The following is a 17,192-nucleotide window of genomic DNA, read 5'->3' as shown; positions in this document are numbered from 1 at the left end:
TATCAAATAAAAGTATCTTCACATAAAATAATACAAAGTTATTTTCTCATTATATTCTTAGATTTGACATTTTTTCAAATTTTAGTTTTTTGTAGTGAATTTTTTTTATTTAAATGATTGTATCAAATAATTGTTAAAATTTTACTCTTTCGAAAATTTCTCTTTGAATTATAAAACAACAATGTGCACTTTTATATATTATGGAATTTGCTAATATCTTTAAATTTAAACTAATAATATTTGTATAATTAAAAAAAGAGGAGTGCTACACATACAAGTCTTTTTGACTTACAAGTCTTACAAGTTACTAGGCCTTTTAATGCATTATTCAACGTTTCCTATTTTCAAAGCGCTACACTCAGAACGGTTCTTCTTCTTCTCTTCCTCTTCCTCTTCCTCTTCGTTTTTTTTTCCGATTTTCATAGTTTCTGAAATCAAGCTTTGAAATCGTTTTGAAGAAGCAGCAGAAGATGAGGAGAAAGAGAAAGAGTTCTGAATTATGCAACGAATTTTGGGTGTATTTCTTAAATACTTTGGGTGTATTTTTCGTAATCCTTTGGGTGTATTTCTGTAATCCTTTTGAAGATAATGGAACTTCAGAAATACACCCAAACGATTATAGAAGTACACCCAAAATGATTACAGAAATACACCCAAACGGTTACAGAAATTTACCCAAACGATTATAGAAATACACCCAAAGGATTACAGAAAATACACCCAAAGGATTTAAAGAAATACACCCAAAATTTGTTAAAATACATCTTATGCATAATTCAGAACTCTTTCTCTTTCTCCTCCTCATCTTCTACTGCTTCTTCTTCTTCAAAAACGATTTCACCATGAAAAATCGAAAAAAAAAAGATAAAACAGAGAGAAAGAACGTAAATGAAGAAGAAGAGGAAGACGATGAAGAAGAACGTGCAGAAACGAAAGAAAATGAGAAGAAGAAGAGTAAGAGGAAGAAGAACGTGCAGCAAGAAGAAGAAGAAGAAGGAGAAAGAGAAGGCAAGAAACGAAAGAAAAGAAGAAGGAGAAGACGAAGAGGAAGAAGAATGGTTCGAAGCGTGTTTTGAGCGTTAGTTTTAATTGAACTTGTAAGGCTTACAAGCTTTAATCGCTTGTATGCCAAGAATTACTCTTAAAGAAATTATAAAAGATTAAAATTTTAAAATAATTACTATATTTATTTTGTGAAATTAAAAAAAAATACAAATAAATATAACAAGGCAAAAAATTATTCATTATTACTCACAAATAAATATAACAACGCAATATAAATATTCATCAGAGTTATACTTTAAAAAATATTAAACAAAAAAATATTCATTCATAAAAAAGATTTTTTTAAGGACTTTGAATGCCAATGTATAAAGTATAAACTACAAATAAAGAATGTAGGGCTACAAATCATGCTTGCTTGCCTTAATTATAAGAGACCCATTTGCTATTACAAAATATTTTCATTATTTTGGGTCATAATATAAACACACATAAATACTGTTTGGCTATAATACTAACCACAAGTTAAGAATTTTATCAATGGATTTTTAAAGAACCACAAAATTCTTTCTCCCCCATGGACAAATCCATGAATACGTTCATGCTTCAATGAAAGTTTGAATCAGCGGTGTTGAGAGGCTGAGGATGCAAGGCGTAGAATTCTGGTTTGCCTGTAGCCGAAGCATTATTTTCAACAAAGTTAGTATCCACTGTAAAATTAGTAATTTTTAAGGGTTAATGTGAAACATGTGAATAATTCTAGGGCTAATATGCAAAAACAAGAAATTAGAGTTAGTCCCGCTGTAAAATTATTTTGGATTTTGCATCCGTCCCGCCAATTCTTGAAAACACAAACCCCATATTGGCGCCAAGAAAAGAAAGCCCTTCCCCCATTTCAGATTTATTCATTATTACTCTCTTCATTCCCATTCTACAAAACCCAGAACTTAAAAAATCATAACATAACCCGAAGCCGCCATGAAGATCCGGTCGGTGAAGCTAAGGGAGGCTCACGCCAACAAGGGCGGCCGCCCTTCCTTCTGCTCCGTACTGTGGGACCAGCAGGCTCGCCACCTTGTCACCGCTGCCTCCTCCGACATCTGCGTCGCCCTCCACGACCCCCTCCTTCCCTCCTCCACTCCCCTCAGGACCCTCCGCCACCACCGTGACGGTGTCACCGCCCTCGCTCTTAGCCCCAATTCCACTTGCCTCGCTTCCGGATCCATCGATCATTCCGTCAAGCTCTACAAATTTCCCGGTATTTTCTATCAATCTTCACTTCTTGAAGTTGGATCTGATGCAATAATTTACTTTATTGGGAAGTTCAAGTGATAAATTGATGTTTTTCTTTAGTTTTTTTATCTTTATACGTAAAGTTTCCTCAATTCCTGAGTATGTTGTTTACTTTTCCAATTCATTGGGAAAATTTTGTCACAATTTCTAGGTTTCAATTAGATTTGTTTGGGATTGACCTATTGATACATTTTCAGCTGGAGAGTTCGAGACTAATATCACCAGGTTTACTCTTCCAATTCGTTCCTTAGCATTCAACAAATCTGGGAGCATGTTGGCAGCTGCTGGTGACGACGAAGGAATCAAGCTCATAAACACAATTGATGGAACCATAGCTAGAGTCCTCAAAGGCCACAAAGGTTCTGTTACTGGCTTAGCTTTTGACCCCAATGGCGAGTACTTAGCATCCTTGGACTCGTCTGGAACCGTTATTTTCTGGGAGCTTCACTCTGGGAGAATCCTTCATAACCTCAAAAACATTGCTCCTGATAACGGTTTAGATGTTTCGACTATGAATGTTCTCAGCTGGAGCCCTGATGGTGAGATGTTGGCTGTTCCAGGGTTGCGAAATGATGTGGTGATATATGATAGGGACACTGCTGAAAAGTTGTTTTCTTTGAGAGGGGATCACGCACAACCTATTTGTTACTTGGGTTGGTCGCCCAATGGAAAATACATGGCTACATCTAGTTTAGACAAGCAGGTTCTTATATGGGATGTTGATAGGAAGCAAGATATTGATAGACAAAAATTTGATGAGAGGATATGTTGCATGGCTTGGAAGCCAATTGGGAATGCCTTGGCTGTTATTGATGTTATGGGGAAGTATGGTATCTGGGAATCTGTTATCCCTTCATCTATGAAGTCTCCAACTGAAGATATACCTGAGAGCAAGAAAAGTAACGGGCTTCTTTTCTTTGAAGAGGATGATGAAGAAGTAAATAGTGCAGGTGGAAGCTTGAGTGATCTTGGTGAAAATAGTAATGGTGAGTCTGAGCCACCTAGCAGGAAAAGATTGCGAAAACAGACATTGAGTGAGGAGAATTTGGATATTGATGATATTGGTGGTGATGAGATTGATTTGTTTCCCAAGGTTGAATCTCATAAGAAACGAAACCGCTCTCAAAAGGAAAAATTGGATGATGTGAGTGTGGGTTATAGAAGCACAGTTGCTACATCTAAATCAAAGATGCAGGAGGCATTTCAACCGGGATCCACTCCTGTGCAGCCGGGAAAGAGGCGCTTCTTGTGCTACAACATGCTTGGAAGCGTAACCACTGTTGAACATGATGGATACTCCCATATTGAGGTAATGCACTTGAACTACAGACTTATAATTTAAGCTCAAAGTTTCAGCCTAAATTCCCACAATCTCCATGTGCATTCTTTGTGTTGATCATTTCTTCAAGCAATTTCAATAAGTTGGAATCTTGTTACAGATTGATTTTCATGATACTGGAAGTGCTCCACGAATTCCATCAATGACTGATCATTTTGGATTTACCATGGCTGCTTTGAATGAGAGTGGAAGCGTCTTTGCAAATCCTTGCAAGGGGGAGAACAACATGAGTACTCTCATGTATCGCCCATTTAGTAGCTGGGCAAATAATAGTGAGGTTAGATTATAGGCTTAATTAGTTAAAATCTGCAAGTTTACAGAAGATATTTGATTTACAAGAAGTGTGATTTAAACATCTCTCAACTCTAATAGTGTGTTTGTGTTAAAATTCTGTATGATATGAAAGTCTACTATATGCTCACTTTGTTTTAAATAATATAAATTGCACAGTGGTCCATGCGCTTTGAAGGGGAAGAAGTGAAGGTGGTTGCACTTGGTGATGCTTGGGTGGCTGCAGTAACTAGTTTTAACTATCTTCGCATCTTTACTGAGGGTGGTTTGCAGGTTTGTCACACATTCCTAGATAATTTAAATTCTTTTTCATGTTCAATAACTGAAGACTGGAGGCATGATACGCACTTAATGCAAAAGGAATTATGGGTTTAAAAGGGTAGACAAATAACAAAGACATCATAGTTGTTGGTAGTTACGCTCCAGCATTTGCTTAGTTTTGAAACGTTTTCACTGCAGAGGCATATTATTTCAATAGATGGGCCAGTGGTTACTGCATCAGGTTTCAGGGATAAGCTTGCAGTTGTTACCCATGCCTCTGCTTGCCTTCCCTCCAATGATCAGGTTGGTTTATTCTTCATGGTAGTTCTGTAAAGTGTTGCTTAAATTTATAATAGCATACTGTTACCAAGGTTATCAAACTGTCAATTAGCTTGTAAAATCCTATGTGCTTACCAGTTCAGGTCCCCGAATTGAGTTTACAAGTTTGCCTAAGCTCCACAAGTTTAGGTGAATTCTCAAGTTTGATAGCGTTGCCCATAGCTCTTCATTATGCTTTATCTATTCAGTATTTTGAAGAGACTGTCTTGGTGGCAGAGCATAGAACATAAAAACTTAACTAACTCTTTACAACAAAATAATATATATTGTCAAACATGCAGGTGCTAGAATTGAGAGTATTTAATCTACTTCAGGGGACTCAGCTTCTTCGGGGTCGATTGCCAATAACTCCTGGTTCTTCTCTAAGTTGGTTTGGGTTTAGTGAAGAAGGCCAATTGAGTTCCTATGATTCCAAGGTACTGGTTTTCGTTAGAAACAAATGGTAATATTTGATACTGTTTCTCTTTGCTTATGAAAGCATCTTGTTATAATAGCTCTGATTTGTTAAGTTTCTGATGTAGGGTGTGCTAAGATTATACACAAGCCAATTTGGTGGTAGCTGGCTCCCGCTCTTCAGGTTCAACATTTGTTTTATTAATTACATATACATGTTTAATATGTTTTTATGCATGACATTTGGTGATTGATTAATCTTGTAAATATTTCAATGCAGTGCTGCTAAGGAGAAGATTGATGAAAACTATTGGGTTGTGGGGTTGAATACAAGCAAGTTATATTGTGTAACGTGCAAAAAGCCTGAAACCTTCCCACAGGTATGAGTATGGCAGCTTGATGTATTCTGTGTCTGAGTAAATCTTGTATGAGCACAATCCTAAGAATTTATTCGTAGATACTCTACAAAAATGTGTGTCTACACAAGAATATCTCCACTTTTTTTTTTTTGTGTAAATGACTAAATGGCCATTGGATTTTGACCTGCTTTTCAGGTGTTGCCAAAGCCAATCTTCAATGTACTAAATCTTTCATTTCCTCTTGCTTCCTCTGATTTGGGATCTGAAGCCCTTGAAAATGAGTTCATATTGAACAACATGCATCTGTTTGAGGTTTGTACTTATACCCTTTTTGATTTTAATGGTCATTATTCTTAGCCTTTTGTATTTGTTTCTTTATCAGTGCTTTTCAGTAGCTGAAATAGTAAATATGTAACCTGCAGATTCAGAAAAGAATAGAAGACATGGCTAGTGCTGGCTTGGATACTAGTTCACTTGATGATGAAGCCTTCAATTATGAAGCAGCACAAGATAGATGTATCCTTAGGCTTATAGCATCCTGCTGTTATGGTGAGTTCTTGTAACATCATCCTTGTGTTGCCATATCTGTGGCTGTCTCTCTCAAACCTGAACAGTAAAATTGAAAAAGTAGTCATCTCATGTATTTGGATGTTTCAGGTGATAAACTTGTGCGTGCGACTGAACTTGTAAAGCTTTTGACACTAGAAAAATCAATGAATGGCGCAATAAAACTTGTACGCTGTGGTTCCTGCATTTTTTAAACAGGAAAGGCTACTCAATGAGATGAAGAACACTACAGAAACAAAACCCTTTGAAAACCATGTTGCACCCGTCACAGCTGATGCTTCCTTTAGCAGAAGCAAGATGCCAATTCAAACTGAAGCTTCCAAAACAGTAACTATGTCATTATCACCACCAGGATTATCTGCTCCATCATTCACCAAGACAGACAAAACACAAGTAGCAAATACACGTGAAAAAACAATGTTAAAGGAAACTGTGAAGGCAAAGCATGTAGAAGATGAAACAAGTAACAAAGCAGTGAAAGTGGATGCTCCTTCTCGTTCTCATTCACATGACCAATCTATAAAGCAGTCAAATAACAAGTCAGAGGCCAGTTTGGTGAAACCAACTCGGCCTTCTAATCCATTTTTGAAGTCTTCTGTTAAGTAGAGAAATTCATCTTTTACTTTAATGAATGATAAACAATGAAGAGGGTTCAGGTAGTTTATGGTTGACAAAGTTATTACAAAAGCATAAAGTGGCAGAGAAGATTTAAGATCCTGTGTACATTACGCTGAAATCTTATTGTAATTATTGTTTGAATTCATAATTCTTTAGGACTCTTAGATTGCATGCATAGCCTCGTTCAGCACCTGGAATATAGTTACATACATATTCAAGTTGAAAGCATTTATATCCTCTTTTTCTTTTTTTGAAACTAGGGTGTTCAGTAGATTTGCCCGGTGGCAGTGGAACAAGATCCCAAGTACCAGTAGAATGTAAGGCAGACATCTCCTCAATCATAGCCTGGCGCCACCCTGGATGTGAAAGAGCTTCTGCTGTTGTTTTGGGTATAGAAACAGAAGACAAAGAGGAGGTAAAAGCATAGTGCGAAGATGATAAACGATGGTAACTGAGAAAATTATAAATAGGATTAGGATTACGGGTGGAACGAGTACCTTGTCTGAGAGCAATAGGAGGACTACTGCTAACTCCCGAAGAAGGATCCAAGGACGGTTCAGCCACGGGTTCAGGAGATGAGTTATCTTGGACTGCAGGCCGTGGGCGGCGATGATAAACTTGGAGAGGCTTTGTGGGAATAGGAGGCCCATCTAAGTAAGGAACAGGAAGCACCTCCGTAATGGAAGGTGAAGTGATGTCGGGTGCAGAGAAAAAAGGGGTATTCTCAAGAAAAGTGACATCGGCAGACACGAAGAAACGATTAAGAGCTGGAGAATAACAACGATAACCCTTTTGAAATCGAGTGTACCCTAAGAAAACACATTTGATAGAACGAGCAGTTAACTTGTCTTTGCCTGGGGTAAGATCATGGATGAAACAAGTACAAACAAAGACTCGTAGTGGAAGAGAAAAAATGTGCTCATGAGGAACTTGATTTTGCAAAACAGAAGAAGGCATACGATTAATTAAATAACATGCAGTCAGAACAGCCTCACCCCAAAATTTAAGGGGAACATGAGTATGGAGAAGAAGAGTGCGAGCAGTTTCAATCAAGTGACGATGTTTACGCTCAGCCACACCATTCTGTTGAGGGGTATGAGGACAAGATGACTGATGTAGAATGACTTTGGAGGACAAGTAAGACGAAAAGGGTGCTGAAAAATACTCACGAGCATTATCACTTCGTAAAATTTTAATTGAAGTTTTGAATTGGTTTTGAATTTCAGAACAGAAAGACTTGAAATGTACAAATAATTCAGATCTGTCCTTCATTAAATATAGCCAAGTGCAACGAGAAAAGTCATCAATAAAGGTGACAAAATAACGAAAACCTGAATGAGAAGTAACTCGACTAGGTCCCCATACATCAGAATGAATAACAGAAAAGGGAGACGCAGCCCGTGTATTGACACGACTTGAAAAAGAACTACGAACATGTTTACCTAAATGACAAGTTTGACACTCTAAGGTAGTAAGACGAGATAAACTCGGGACCATAGCTTGTAACTTCGAGAGGCTGGTATGTCCCAGGCGACAATGGACCACGTCCGGAGACTCAACAGCAGCAACAGAAGACACAGTAGTAGTGGGTAAGGCAAGCCGATACAGTCCTTGAGACTCACATCCTGTACCAATCGTCTGTAGAAACGACAGTTGTTAGAACAGCCGGTTTACCACCATTGGAGTTGGTGTCGGGGATTACCTCAGAAGACATGATGGCAAACACTCAGAAACGGCCGGAAAACACCTGCAGAAGGGAAACGAGGGCCGGAAAAAGCCTAGGCAGCGGAGAAATTTTGGGGACAGGCCGAAAAAACAATTTCTGACGAAGAGACACAGCTGATAGTGTCAGCTGGTGGGAAAAGGGAACACGGCTGAGAGATTGCAGCCGAAAAAGAAGAAAAAAAAAATAGAAACCAGAGCCGGGTCGGAACCCGCTCTGATACCAACTTGAAATATACGAATGGAGTGAGACAAGGATTGTGTTTTGGATGAATTCCCTTGAGAGAATTATCTCCCAGCGTCAATATATATATATACATAGGTACAGAAATAAAATCCCTTAATACTAGGAGATATGATAGAATCAGATCCCTTAATACTAGGAGATAGAATCAGATCCCTTAATACTAGGAGATCCAACAGAATTAGATATCTAAAGATGGAAACTATATCAAAACAGATCTAATCTGATATTCAACAACCGTCAAAACTAATAATCATCCAAGGATAAAGCTCCATTTTAGGTCAGAGTGGTGGCCACAAGGTTTTTCTTTTCATGCTCAATGTTGTGATTTGAAAGATTACCATTTTGTTTAGGAACTACTAGACAGCTGTAACTCCTTCCAAATTCCAATTCTTGATAAGAGAGATCTCTTTTATTGAGATAGCTTCTTGTCAAGTTGATGTTTTTATGAGATCTGAAAGTTCCAGACATTGAGAAACCAATATCACGCTACATATGCACTATATAGACATTTAATTGCTAATTTAAAGATGAAACTGCCTAAACTAGTTATAGGTAAAGATGCTAATTAAATTAAAAACTAGTTAAGCACAAACTAATCCTTATTCTTTATCTCTATTAGGACAAAATATTGTCTTGCCAATTTTCTAAACTTATTGAATTAAACTGAGACAATTATCTAACCGAACTACTTGAGTAATTAATCGGTATACTTCTTTCATAAAACAAAATACAGCTTCAAACTTTAGCTTCAAACCATACCCATAATAAGTGGCCAGAGTCAAAATAGCACATTTTAGAAAGTCAACTGAGTCTTCAGACAATAAGGCTCCTTATGTTAGGAACTGACTTATCTTTTTCTTTTAACTGAGATAGGAACATCATATAATAATAAACATAACAAAGACAAATTAATAGTGAATAAAAATGCAACATTGAAAAAAAAGAAAAAAGAAAAAAGGGCTTATTTACTTTGATCAGTATATTGAATCATATGAATGGTAGTAGCCCTTTACACATAATTATAACGTCACAAAAACCATGGCCCAGAAACCTTGTTATGGGCATGGAAATTGATGGTTTTGAGGCCATAACCATCTTTTCAGGGTCACAAGATCCATAACTTTCCTTTTCACGATGCCTTGATTTGCATGATGTTCACTGTGACAGCATATTCCTTGTCATGCTTCTGCATCAAAATTCAATTCTTCTTCGGCAAGTGCTTCCCATTCGGGATGGTAGTAGATCCATTGCTGCTTTGCTCTTCAACACCTACAACAGGATCCGTATATGACCGGAAACAAGGCAACCTAAACAAACATTTCATTAGCAAAGATCAATTTCTTGAACATTGAACATGTTCTGGTGCATAGCACATGCTTTTACCTGCTTGACTTTATAATTTCATCCCCTATTGTTATTTGCTCATCAAATATGTTGTTCCCTGCAAACAAATATATTTACTATCACCTGAAACTGGATTATTGCGCAAGTTATGGCTTATATTTCAGCATATAAAATAATAAAAGCCTTATGAAGCAAATTTGGCTAGAAATGAAGCACAAAGTCTTGTCTTGTTTTTGCTTTTACCCTACCTTAAGATGAAAATGATCATACGATAACATAAACTTGGTTGGACCTTGTATAGATTATCAGTTCAAATATGAATTAAGGAACGATAAGATATTCTGATTCCTGTATAACATTACAACATGCTGCTGTTTTCATACAATACTACAGTGTTTCATCTAGTTAGTCTAGTAAGACATCAATAATACTTGTAATTTCTTTTTTTACTTTCACTACTTTATATTCATCACAACATTATAGACAAAAACAAAAACTCTCTTAAGTTTCTTTCTTTCTTTTTTTTTTTTTTCAAGACAAATTATCTACTTAACTACAGGTAATTAGGAATAAGCATATATACAGACGAAGTTGAGATTATGCACTGCTGGATCATATTCAAATACAGGTTACTTATGAAGTGATGGTAAAATAAAACCACAACTTAAAACAATAGAAATTATATGAACTGCTTCAAAATACTCAGCAGCACAAATGCACAATGGATTCTGAATGGTTAAATATTATGAATCTGTCATGCTAGTCAGTAATCTAGAAGGGAAAGCAAGTATCTCATGTTGCACAAAAAGAGAGTGATACCTCCAAATACTGTTTTCCCAGAGAAGTACTTTGCCATCAAACGACGAGTGTATTCGGCATCATATTTTCTGAACCTTTCAATGCACTCTGTGCTGTCCAAATGACTGAAAATGAGGAATAGAACACATTATCTTCATCTGAACAAAGATCTTGCAATAAACAAAAGAGGGCCTTTCAAAGCTCTATGACTGCTAAAATATAAGGGACATATTTTGAGGGCCTTCTATGCCCCAAACAAATAAAGGGTGATGCAGAATCAACTCTGACAATATAAGTAGCACATTGGCAAAATTGATCTCTTTTAGATAACTTCATACGGAAGGAGTTTTTGTAATCTTAGAGATCGGGCAAAGTACTAGCTCTGTAACTGAATAGATGTATGCAATCTTATCCCTACAACTAGAGAGATTGTCTCTAGGATAGAAAGCTATAACCCACGACCCAAGGCAACAAGCCAACAACCTAACCTGTCGCACTAAGGCTCACCCTCTATCTTCCAAGATAAACCATGTGAAATTTAGCCCAGCATGTTTTCTAGTGTTGTGCATAGCTAGCTAGGTATTTCCAAAAAAGTCGACGTCACCACATAAAATAACTAAAAGTCAACATACTCATGCTCTATATTTCATCCCTGAGGGGAACTTAATTATTTAGCACAATAGCTCCTTGGACCAGACCAACTTCAAATACAGGCCATGGCAACCCCAAGCTCGGTCGCTCCCATTGTGCTAGGAAAGATCTTCCTCAAGCATATTGGAGAATCCACTTTCCCACCAACCTATCAGCCCTAAGCTTAAGGCAAGAAGCCGGGAACATAGTTCTCATCATTATAAGTCCTGTTTCCCTTGTGTTAAAGAGACACAGATCCATCCATCCATCCATTAATTCTCTTATTTATTAGGTTGGGGAGCATACTATCTTTGATTTGAGGTGAGGCATGCACATCATCTACCTCAAAGAATTACATGCTAACAAATGCAAAGAATAACAGCAAACTTCAATATTCAATGTTGTCAATGATGATAAACACACACAGTCACTATGCTAAACAAGAAGCTCCTTGGACATTCCAACAGCTTTATAACATTTTTTTTAATTTTTCTTTTAAAAGAAAATTCACACTCCAATCCCCCCCGCCCAAAATAAATAATAAATAAAACTATCTACAAAGCAATTCAAGAGTAGTGGGTTAAAAAAAGAACATACTCAAGTTCATCAGGCAAGTCAAGTTTTTTCTCTTCAGTATGAGAAACCCCATTGTTTGTGGCAGATTCCACCTTCAATTCACCAACCCAAAACCCTCAGATACTTATGGAAGAAATAATATGGAAGAGGCACGTGCATGGGACATGCGTAAAAAAGAAGCGGAGACTGACCTGGTTGCTCTTCGGAGAGTGAGGGTTGGAGTTACCGGAATCGGCGGCGGAAGGAGGCGTGCGTCTACCTGGGGAAGCTGAAGCTACGCTTGCCATTCCTCCTCCTCCTTCTGCTGCTTCTAATTTTTTTTGGGGGTTAATTAATTTTGTTCCTTATTTTCGCTTTGGATAATTTGCAAGCTTCTCCCCTTTGTGTTGAGTGTTTGACCCAATAAAATAAGACCTGATCTTTCAATTATTGAGTTCCCACTTTATTCAAAATAATGTTGAAATTCCATACAAATTATTAGTGGCGGTATATATGTCTGCTCTCTATGGTCGAATAAAGTCTTAGTCTAACATAGGATTCACCTGCTATTTTTTTCATATAAGAGTGTTTTCATTTTTAGTACTATAAAGTGAACTTGTTGCCATAAAAAGTTAACATGATTTATTTTTATTGTTTTTCAATTTTAATAAAATATAAAATAGTTAAAAAATTAATATATCATTTTATATTTCTTTTATATGTATATATTTAAGAATTTAATTTCAATACACCATTAGTATAAAATAATTTTGGGTAAAGTACCAAAAATATACTCGAATAATTTTTTCGTTGATAAAAATGTACCCGAATTTTACTATCGACAAAAATGCGCTCAAATAATTTATAAACGCACCAAAAATATCTAATATTAAACATATATTTCTCAAAAAATACCTTAGAGATTGAATTTTAATGCGATTCTTTACAAGCATGATTAGAAAAATGAGATATTATTATTCTTAAAATTTGATGATTTTTCGCTAAGTATATATGTTTTTGTGATTTTTTAAAAGTATTATTGGTTGTTGACAAAAAAAAATATACTTAGCAAAAAATACCAAATTTTAAGCATAAAAATATCTCCTTTTTTTTAACCATGCTTGCAAAAACTATATGAAAATTCAATATCTAAAGTATTTTTTGAGAATATATATTTAATGTTAGGCATTTTTGTTGCGTTTTTAAATTATTTGAGGGCATTTTTGTTGATAAAAAAATTTGAGTGCATTTTTTGTGGTTTACCCAATAATTTTACATATGCTATCAATTACGTTTTACCATGTAAGAAAAAATATATAGTTAAAATGAATTAAATTTAAATTTTTTAAATAATTATTTTAAATATTTTATTTACGAATATAGATAATTTAGGCATAATTTATTTTTTTGTGTTCTGTTATTTATCTCATTTATTGTGTGAACGATTTGATTATGAATATATCTCGTTTATATTGTAAACGATTACACTGTAAACGAGATAAGACACAGAATTCAAACACGTAAGACGGGTGCACCCGTGATACGTGAAAAGTTACATGCTAAACTATCTCGTTCACAGTGTAAAAAAATCGAGCACAGTGTAAACATGATATGACCACAACTAAATTATTTACATTGTAAAAGAGATAGATGACGAAAAATTCAGATAAGCTATATAAGGAGCTGCAGGTGTTAGCATTCCTCATAAAACATATCAATTCTTCTTCTCCATTCTTTTAATAAGTTTAGTAAAAATATCTATTGGTGAATATATCTTTATGAGTGTATATCCTAATTATCACATAAGAAAAGTAATGATAAGGTTATATTTGAGTGTGATAATCATATCTTTTTGCATAGTCGTCGTTGAGATTCTCTGTCTAAGTTAAAGAGCCTAATCTTGACGAGCATGGATGCTAATGGGACAAAGGAGGTTGGAAAAGTTGGATATAGGTTGTTAGCACCGATGAAAAATAGAGTATTTTAATTTTGTATTTTTTTTCCTTGATGGTAATGAACATGTGCGGCTAGTATTTGATGTCCACGAGAGAATCATGTCCCAATAAGTGATGAAGCTTTCTGCAGAGATTAGTGATGTAGGAGATAGTGGTTCTGGGCATTTGAATTTTGTCCAAGATAACCCACCTCTTGCACCATGCCCTCTGCATTGCGCTAGTCTAGTGGATAACATAGACGTGGATATTGATAAGTCGGATGAAGAATACATTGCGGACAATAATGAAATTAGTTCTACTGAGGATGAGGAGAAATTTGTACCTGTAGGTGGATCAGTTCGATACCTTCTACCTGTCCCACAATCAGTTCCGGAGTTATCAATTATAGCTAGCCATTATCGCACGCTGAATCTTTGACATGATGCATGTGATAACTTTGTTTTCCAATATGGGAGGGGGAGGGGGATGATTACAACACAGATGACGGTGTGGAGTTTCGCATTGGTCATAGATTCAAGAGCAGAGAGGCCGTCATGTTAAGTGAAGAATTATAACATTCGGAGGAGTGCCAAGTATAGGTTTATGGAGTCTGATCGAGTAAGGTATCATGTTCATTGTAGACAATTTGCAAACGGATATCCTTGGAGTCTGCGGGTTGCATTACGACATAATCTTAGATATTTGTAAGCCAAATCTTGATGTCTCAAATAAATTTATTGTTGTTTATCATGATGATTGTCGAATAACATATAACAATCCCATTTTAATCCCATAGGGAGGTGCATAAGTTTCGAGGATGATAAATTCATATTTTACGATTATTTTTGTCTTGAAAAGAGTGAATTTTATCAACTTATCTTGCATTTATTCATTGAAATTGTATGCTTTTGTGAATTTATCCATAATTATGCTTAATTGTTAAAAACATGATTTTTATGCTTCAAATTGTCAAATTTAATTTACTTTTATGTTTTATCCCATTCGATGCCTTGATATGTTTGTTTGAGTGATTCAAGGGTTAGAAGACAATGATGGCTTGGAAGGATGAAGGAAAAACATGCAAAAATAGAGAATTCATGAAAAAAATAAAGATTGAATATTTTTTAAGTTGTGCATACGCATGGCTTGTGCGTACGCATCTCTTCCAATTCGTGCATACGTATGGCTTGTGCGTACGCACGACTCACAGTACGTGACTCACTTAAGTTAACACATGGATCGTGATTTCAGGTCCAATTTTGGCCCAATGCAACTCATTTCTGAAGGATTTGAAGCATGGACTAAGAGGGATCAACCAAGTAGTGTAGCAAGTAGTCTTAGTTTAGGTTTTATTATGATTTAGGTGATTCTAAAGAGAGGAGCTCCAAGTTCTCTCTAGAATTCTAGGATTTTTAGGGTTTTTAGTTTAATTTTCCTCTAATTTTAGATTTTGATATTGTTTTAGTTTAATTTTCTTTATATTTTCTTACTCTATTATCTTAATTTACTTAGTCTTTCTTGTTAGTTATTTTTGCTATTTTTAGTTTATGAACAATTGTTAAATTCTCATTTTCATTTAATACAATTTGATATTTTATGTTTGATTGTTGTTTAATTGAGTTGTTATTATTACTTTCTTTCATTTTGTAGTTATAGACTTTACTAATTCTTACAATTTAAGATCTTTTTCTTTTACACTTTCTAAGTATTTGATGAAATGTCTCACCTAGTTATAAAATAGAATTTTGCATTCTTGGCTTGGGATTGAAGACTTGGGTGACATTGAGTCATTGATGTCTAATATTGATTGGTGATATAGGATTGTTAATTAATTTTATTTCCACTAATGCTAGTCTTTCACTAAGCCTAATTAGTGAGTTGGTTAGAATTTGTGAATTAAGATCAATTATGCCTATTTGACTTTCTCCCGATGATTAGAGGTTGACTAAGTGGGATTAACTTTTCATAATCGCCATGTTTGTGGTCAATGACAAGGATAGTGATCCTTGACTTTTAACCCTTGCCAAAATCCTTTTTGCTTGAATTTCTTTTCCTTTGTTTTAATTGCTCTTAGTTTAATTTCTCTTATCATTTAGATATTGCTTACATTTAAATTTTTTGCTATTTATATTTCTTACTATTTACATTTCTTATTACTTGTGATCAATTCCCTCTCTCGTAGCCAATGATATGTACACCCGACTGTATTTTCGTAGAAGAATAACTCGGAATTAAACTCACGGTTATTGATTTGAATTTATGACATTTTTATTAAATTTTGATAGGGTTATTTGCCGGTTTAGAACTATATCTACAACAAATCTTGAGTTTTATAACCTTGTGAATTTTTAAACCGACATCTAGCCCTCATCAGAGGATCACACATTTGTCTAGCTCCACTATATCTCAAGACCACCGACAGTTAGACAACAACCTCATTTACAGTGTCATCATGCTCCTCATACAGTCCAACTCATCTGTATCTATTCCTATCTTACAAAGTGCAGTTAAGTAGAATTATCACTTTAAATAACATTATATAAATAACTTAATTCATTTACTATGAAATAAAAGAAAACTTTTTAACCTCTTCAAGCTCAATTGATCTAACCAAAGACACTAGCGAAAAAGTCTCCCGTCAAAATGGTCTTTATTCTTATGGGTCATACTTATCAACCTACCACCATGTACAACAATAACAAGTTATATATAACTCTATGCAAAAATAATATTAACTACTAAGAACGACGATGTGAGAAGCTAATAAATGTATATTTCACGGCCAATGAAAAGGTCGGTATCTGCTTGTCAGGTGGACACTATGCCAAAAAACGATGGTATATCTACGCAACCATAACGGATCCCCAAGACCAACTGCGATACTGATCAAAGTCGGCCAACAAGAAAAGTCAAAGGAGGCTTAGCACTGAGAAGCTCTTCTACTCAATTCTACGTCGGGTGCTAGTATCATATCTAAAAGTCTCTCAAAGATTCACCCACTGGCTCTCTATTGGTACGTAATCCAAGGTGGTACGCCACATCCTGCGGGATGATTGTTCACTCACCCAAAAATAGGTGGAAAGGATAGGTCTTCAAACACTAATGCTCTACGAATGCAGAAATCAGGGTATTGTCAAAACCAGCCTCCCTCAAATAAGGAAGAATGGTATCCAATAGTACAAGCCTACAAGAATGTGGCTAACTCGCCTAGGAAGTAGGAGACGAGACCTCTATTAAAATAAAAAAATAAATTAATCAATGACATTTAAAAATTGATTTTTTTATATGGTAAATTTACCATGACATTTATAAAATTTAATAATAAATTTAATTTTTTAAATTTTAAAATTTATTAATAGTAAATTTAATTTCTAAAAATAGGTAAAAACAAGTACAAAACTAAACTATAAAATAAAATTTCACCCTAAAATTAATTCCTATTATTTAAATTTTATTAAAAAATTATTTAAAATAAAATTATACATACAATCCCACTTAAA

At 35.3% G+C, this 17,192-nt stretch overlaps 2 protein-coding genes across 2 annotated transcripts; one reads left to right on the top strand and one right to left on the bottom strand.

Annotated features, from left to right (window-relative positions):
* LOC107623745 (WD repeat and HMG-box DNA-binding protein 1) lies at positions 1,981 to 6,639 on the top strand. The gene is made up of 11 exons (XM_016326104.2): positions 1,981 to 2,260; positions 2,493 to 3,604; positions 3,735 to 3,911; positions 4,085 to 4,198; positions 4,385 to 4,489; positions 4,807 to 4,941; positions 5,047 to 5,102; positions 5,199 to 5,298; positions 5,473 to 5,589; positions 5,700 to 5,826; positions 5,935 to 6,639. The coding sequence occupies exons 1-11, from the start codon at positions 1,981 to 1,983 to the stop codon at positions 6,036 to 6,038; spliced, it is 2,427 nt and encodes an 808-aa protein (XP_016181590.1). The 3' UTR covers positions 6,039 to 6,639.
* On the bottom strand, positions 9,203 to 12,233 carry LOC107623926. The gene is made up of 5 exons (XM_016326329.2): positions 11,971 to 12,233; positions 11,801 to 11,871; positions 10,595 to 10,698; positions 9,815 to 9,872; positions 9,203 to 9,738 (listed from the first exon to the last, which is right to left on the bottom strand). The coding sequence occupies exons 1-5, from the start codon at positions 12,064 to 12,066 to the stop codon at positions 9,630 to 9,632; spliced, it is 438 nt and encodes a 145-aa protein (XP_016181815.1). The 5' UTR covers positions 12,067 to 12,233; the 3' UTR covers positions 9,203 to 9,629.

The sequence above is a fragment of the Arachis ipaensis genome, chromosome B10 (genome assembly GCF_000816755.2).
Source record: "Arachis ipaensis cultivar K30076 chromosome B10, Araip1.1, whole genome shotgun sequence".
Classification (NCBI taxonomy): Eukaryota; Viridiplantae; Streptophyta; class Magnoliopsida; order Fabales; family Fabaceae; genus Arachis; species Arachis ipaensis.
This window is presented reverse-complemented; position numbering and strand designations above follow the sequence as displayed.